The sequence below is a fragment of the Lutjanus erythropterus genome, chromosome 2 (assembly GCF_056507025.1).
Source record: "Lutjanus erythropterus isolate fLutEry1 chromosome 2, fLutEry1.hap2, whole genome shotgun sequence".
Taxonomy (NCBI): Eukaryota; Metazoa; Chordata; class Actinopteri; order Lutjaniformes; family Lutjanidae; genus Lutjanus; species Lutjanus erythropterus.
In genome coordinates, this window is record NC_139318.1 from 45,511,752 (window position 1) to 45,517,751 (window position 6,000).

General features: G+C 36.2%; 1 protein-coding gene across 1 annotated transcript; it reads right to left on the minus strand.

The window, feature by feature from the left end:
• Nucleotides 1–1,001: 1,001 nt before the first annotated feature.
• LOC146332292 (odorant receptor 131-2-like) lies at nucleotides 1,002–2,538 on the minus strand. Its single transcript, XM_084746078.1, has 2 exons — nucleotides 2,259–2,538; nucleotides 1,002–1,988 (listed from the first exon to the last, which is right to left on the minus strand). Exons 1-2 carry the CDS (start codon nucleotides 2,406–2,408, stop codon nucleotides 1,236–1,238), a joined length of 903 nt encoding a protein of 300 aa, XP_084602204.1. The 5' UTR covers nucleotides 2,409–2,538; the 3' UTR covers nucleotides 1,002–1,235.
• Between the last annotated feature and the right edge of the window lie 3,462 nt (nucleotides 2,539–6,000).

Here is a 6,000-nt window from a genome sequence, read left to right on the forward strand (position 1 = left end):
CGTAGTTGATGCATTTAGACGAAAACACAGACAGAATGACTCCAGTAAATCTCAGGTTTTATATTTGAACACACCTCTCAGGATTCAGAGGTGTGTGTTTGCATGTTAAAGGACCAGTGTGTAAAATTCACGAGGAGTTATTGGCAGACTGTGTCACAAATGGAATGTAATATTGACAAGTCTGTTTTCAGTAGTGTATAATCATCTGAAAATAAGAATTGTTGTGTTTCTGTTCCTCTAGAATGAGCAGTTATTGACTGAACAGGTCATTTTCCACAGAGGCCGCCATTTTGAACCACTATGTTCCTACAGTAGCCCAGAACAGACAAACCAAACAGTGGCTCTAGAGAGGGCTGAGCATGTTTTCTGCAGGTTTCATGGCCACTGTAGTTTTTCATACCGTATTGCAAGTGGAAGGGGAGGGTGAGGCAAGGAGTGTTCTGTTGGTGGCAGTCTACAATCTCACATGTTAGATATGGGACCCAGCCAATCCGATATTGGTACTGGGTGCCGATATTGACATATTTCACTCACTGGATATTGTATTGGGCTTCACAGCATGAATTAAGTTAAATAACACACTTCATGGTGTTTCCACCTTGGCACTCAACATAAAGAAACAAATTCCAAAATAATGAACTGAAAGCACAGCTGGGGTGAACATCACTCATGGTGTAAAAATAAACCAGCACAAAAATAACAAATACCAACAGAAACCACCATGTTCTGAACAAACAGACTACAAACACTAACACAAAAAGTAATATTGGCATTTTGGAACATAAACTAGCAAACTTAAACATAAACTAGCAAACTTAAACTAAGCATTGCATCATGGGAGATGAGGGCTGTCTCTTAAGAACTTTCTGCAGCACATGTAAATGTCATAAACCACAGTCATACAGCGCCCCCAATGGTTGGAGGACGGCATTACACAAGTCTGAGGCAGAGCATGAATTTAAAACTTTTCAGACGGTGAAAACTCTGACAGATCAATGGGTGTCATCATGTTGGCTCTGTTCACTGTTTATTATACACTTTATATTTGTACAATGAAGTGACCAACACTGAATGGACACTAAATCTAACTTGACTTGAATCTGGATGTAATGCAACGCCTCAGATATGCAGATGAGTTTGGAATTACACAAAGGTGTAACAGATTTTAATGATCTGGGAGTGAAGCCTGGAGTTTTGCACTAAAGTTTTTGAATGTTTGCTTACAGTTTGGTGTCTTAACACAACAGATGTCTTTTCAAGTACTTCCTGAAAGTATTGTCTCGTAAGCCATAGATGATTGGACTTATGGATCGTGGCAGGACCTGTACAACAATATAATAAGCAAAGAGAGAGTCTGTGTAATTCTTAGGGAACCACTGCTGCAGAACATCTAATAACTGGGGGGCGACGTATGTTGTCATACACAGCAGCAGCTGAAAACCATGGAGGAGGATTGTGTTTCTGGCTTTTTTAGCATCTTTGCTTGCTGTTTTTGCAGTAAACAGAATTCTGAAGTAAGTGTAAAAGATGGTGATCCAGACTATAACTAAAAACACTACATATGTCATATCCCTCTTTTTGATGATGACGGGATTTGGGAAGACATTTCGTCTGAGGCAGAACACTCGTGAATGAAAGAAGTCCAGAGGCTGAGTGGCCAAAGTGATGAAGAGATCAGGAAGAGCAGAAAACATGTTTGTTGTCCAGATTAAACCAATTAGAATCAAAGTTTTCTTGATGGTGCAGATCTGCACATGATGAAGGGGGAGGCAGATGGCGATGAAACACTCCACCGCCATGCAAGCCAGGTTCAGAGGAGTGTTTTCAGTGGTGAAAACAGTAATCAGGATGAAGACGCAACAGAGGGAGACATTTAATCTGTAGACGGTGTAGCTGATGACAAACAGGAGGATGGTCAGTGTCACTTGGATCATGTCGTTGACCACCAGATGAATAAATAGAATATAGCGTGGATTCATGTAGAAGATCTGGAGGGTAGAACATAAAAATTGAGTTCTGTGAATACAGAAATATCCATTTATGCACAATTTTTACAATGATCCCTGTGATGTTCATATCAAACACTCGTGACAAAGATTTTTGTTGGAAGCAGAATATTTTACAGTTTAACAATAATTATTTTTTTTGTCCAAAATAACCTCAGGTGTAAATGTAGTGTAGTGTAAATGTTAAATTCTACCAAATATCTTCAGTAAATGAGTCATTACTGGTGTCATTGTATTAAAGGAGAATCAGACCTGGTGTCTGCTGAAGGTGTGAATGAGGCTTGCATTGATGTAGTTGATGAAGATCCCGAGAACCACAACGATCACGTTCTTGGTCATGGCTTTAGAGAAGGAATCAGGGTCCCGACCGACCACCGTCACGTTCACAGATGACACGTTCATCTAATGAAAGCTGGAGTTTAGCCTAACAGAAAAGAAAAACATAAGATTATGCAAATATTAGTAAACAGAATGTCCACAATAATTATAGAACACAACAGATTTACTCTATTGGACCAAATGTAAGACAACACTGGTTAATGGACATTTTAACAACACCGGTTTTAAATGCAATAAATTCAATGCTAAATAATATTTTTAATTTAATTATTTACAAAGAACACAGAGCTATATTTTACTGTTATTTCTAATTCCATTTTTTACCTTCTTTTTTCTTTAAATTACCTTTTTTTATTGATCTACAAAACACAAGTAATCCACTGGCCATCATGTTAAAGTGAGAACATTTACATCCTGACACAGTTTAGTTTACTGACTCTTCTGAAAGTCAGACATTTACTTCCATTACTTCCATCCCACAGCATCTTAAATTTGCATCACTAAGGTGCAAACACACAAACTTTATGTATCACATGTATGTGATCATTATGTTTCCATGAAAGCATCACATCATCATCATCTTATTAATATATATTCATAATGCATGCACAAAAATCTACACAGAAATTAAACTCCCCTTAAAAGTATATTAATGTCAGTGTTGTGTCATTGTTCTTCATATCAAGGCATCATTTGGATAAAATAAGGAGAAAAACACCAAAACTACTGATGGAAATGAAGCAGCCTACAGCAGACTGTTGTAATATAATACAACACATATTTGTGCATTTACCTCATTCATAATTTCTCTTGTACTTTGATGATTTACACATAAATATGGTCATTAATGATAAAATGTCTTGAAAACCCCTTTAAATTCAAGTCACACCTCAACAGTCAGAGGTTTTTGTTCCAAGAACCAAGTGTTCCCAGCAATAGTCCAGGTTTAAGGAATCATATGAAGGGAAAGTTTTGAAAGTCGCCTAAAAGGCTTTTTTTTTTCCTTCTGTTTGTTTTTTTCCTTTTGAAAACTGGTCACCATTCACTTCACTTGTTTAGGAGATTCTGCAGTGTTGTTTTCCTGTGAAACTCCAGCAGTGTTTTCTGGACTAAAAAACTAAACTTGGACAGATAATGATTGAATTTACATTTTAGGGTGAACTGTTCCTTTATATGTCTTGTCCTTGTATTGAGAAGTTTTTTTTTTTTTCTTTTATTGCATCCTATTTTTATTTACATTTTACAAAACTTCTCAACCTTTGTGAAATTGGTGTTGTATATTTTCATGGGTTTTGCAGTCAGAATCTAAAGTTTTCCACAGGCCATAACTCTGTTTTCCTGGTAACAGGGAGTTTGTTTAATACCCAGAACAATCATTACTATCTTATGAAGTTCTTATGCAGTGTACACATTGTTCACTACTCTGCTCATAGAACATTATACCAGACAAAGATTCAAAGTCAGTAACATTAGAAATGGTTGATAAAGAGTAAAAATAAGAATTACTAGCTTTCCTGCCATGTCACTGTCTCCAGTCAACCCAGACCACAATATGAGTATTCATAATGCATTTAACACAGAAAATATTAACACAGAAATTAAACTACCTTCACCTGCTGCATCTTTTGGATAAAAAGAGAGAGGAAGTGACTAGTTACAGATATTAAACAACCTCCAGCAGACTGTTTAGTTGAAGAAATAATGAATGCTATCATACGTGAACCAGCTAACATGTGATAACGTCCCTATTTATCTGTTACATCATCCATTATTAAGTGATCATTTATTGATTGTCTCTGTCCTGCTCATTGATTATTTACACCGGGGTGAGGGTGGCAGTGTCACACTTTAATATCTTCATAAATTATCAAAATCCAAACAAGACTATCAGGAAAACTTCCATCACAGATTCTGCTGAAGTCAACACATTAACAATGTTTATAACAAACTAAGTGTTTCCAGAAACTCTTCACATCTCAGTTAAATGAAGCAGAAAATCTCACGTCTGTCTCTGTATCATTCAAATCATGTTAGCTGTACGGCTCAGAACCAAGTGTGCATATCAGAGTCTTTATATATGTACAGAGATGTAGTCTTATAGTCAATCCAGCATGAAAACAGTTACAAAGACTTAAAGATGTAAATTTGATATTGCTCATTATTTGTATTTTGTAACCTGTTTTTACAAAATGACAGTGTAACTCCTCCACAACTAAGCTGGTGCAACAACCTACTGATTAATGAGGATGGATTAGAGTTTAACATCAAACTGTTGCACTGTATAATAATAAATGTGGGGACAAAGTAAATATGCATGTGTAATCTATGATATCAGAAGCTTTAAAAACAGTCCAATATTTGCTATTGTTGTTTTACTAATAGTTAAACTACTTAAAAATATAACCACAGAAAGGATCATTAATTTATTTGAGCTGCCTGTTCATTACTTTTATCAACAAAGAAGTTTTAAAGATCATACTCAGTAGCTTTAAAAGTGTCATCCAACAGAGTCAGAACAGTTTTCTATAAATGTTAGAGAGGACTGACAACATGAAAGGTTCTGCAACAATACAGACATTAATCGCATTTAATAATCATTGAAATGAAACCATTAAAGCATGACAGACAGGCCTGTGTGTACATAACCCACGTTTGTTGCCTTTCCATTTTATGTACTCTGAGTATCTGAAGATCTGATGAGTATTATAAAGTTAAAGTCCATGATGAATGAACTTCAGTTAAGTGATGAAAACATTTCATTCTCAGAGTTTGTAATACTGAATGTGACAGTTTTAGATATGTGGCTGCAGTGTACAGTAGGTGCTGCTTACCGTAGTTGATGCATTTAGACGAAAACACAGACAGAATGACTCCAGTAAATCTCAGGTTTTATATTTGAACACACCTCTCAGGATTCAGAGGTGTGTGTTTGCATGTTAAAGGACCAGTGTGTAAAATTCACGAGGAGTTATTGGCAGACTGTGTCACAAATGGAATATAATATTGACAAGTCTGTTTTCAGTAGTGTATAATCATCTGAAAATAAGAATTGTTGTGTTTCTGTTACTCGAGAACAGGGGTATTCAACTAAAATTCAAAGAGGTCCAGTTAGAGAAAATTTCCTAAAGCAAAGGTCCAGAACAGCATGTCTAACTTGTGTTATGACAGTGATATATACTGAAATAATGTCGTAGTTGTATCAACGTCTACATCAGGGGTGTCAAACTGAGTTTGGTTCAGGGGCCACATACAGCCCAATTTGATCTCAAGTGGGCCGAACCAGTAAAATTAAAGCACAATCTATTGATTATTCTGGCGATTAAACGAGTAATCAGATAAGAAATACGTGTTTTGCATTTTTTCCTATTTCATTACTTTTGCTTTTGCTAAAAGTAAAGGTAGTAATGTCTGCAGAAACCACAAACAGAAGATGGAACTAACTCTTTTAACTGAAACAGTCACCAGGATGTTTTGTTCACATGTTAAAATCACAACATTTTTCTTCTGGAGCAGGACAGACGCTCCCAGACCCCCAGAGGACAGGGGACAGGGGACTGGTTTACCAACATGACACCTTTTTCTCCTCTTATGAGTCTGCAGGTCTGTATTTAGTAATAAAAAAAATAACAATAAGAATACTATTAAAGTACAACAA

Coding starts and splice junctions, on each gene's coding strand:
- LOC146332292 (XM_084746078.1), bottom strand. CDS start 2,408: ATGAACGTGTCATCTGTGAACGTGACGGTGGTCGGTCGGGACCCTGAT. Junction 1,989..2,258: donor ACACCTTCAGCAGACACCAG/GTCTGATTCTCC, acceptor TCTACCCTCCAG/ATCTTCTACATGAATCCACG.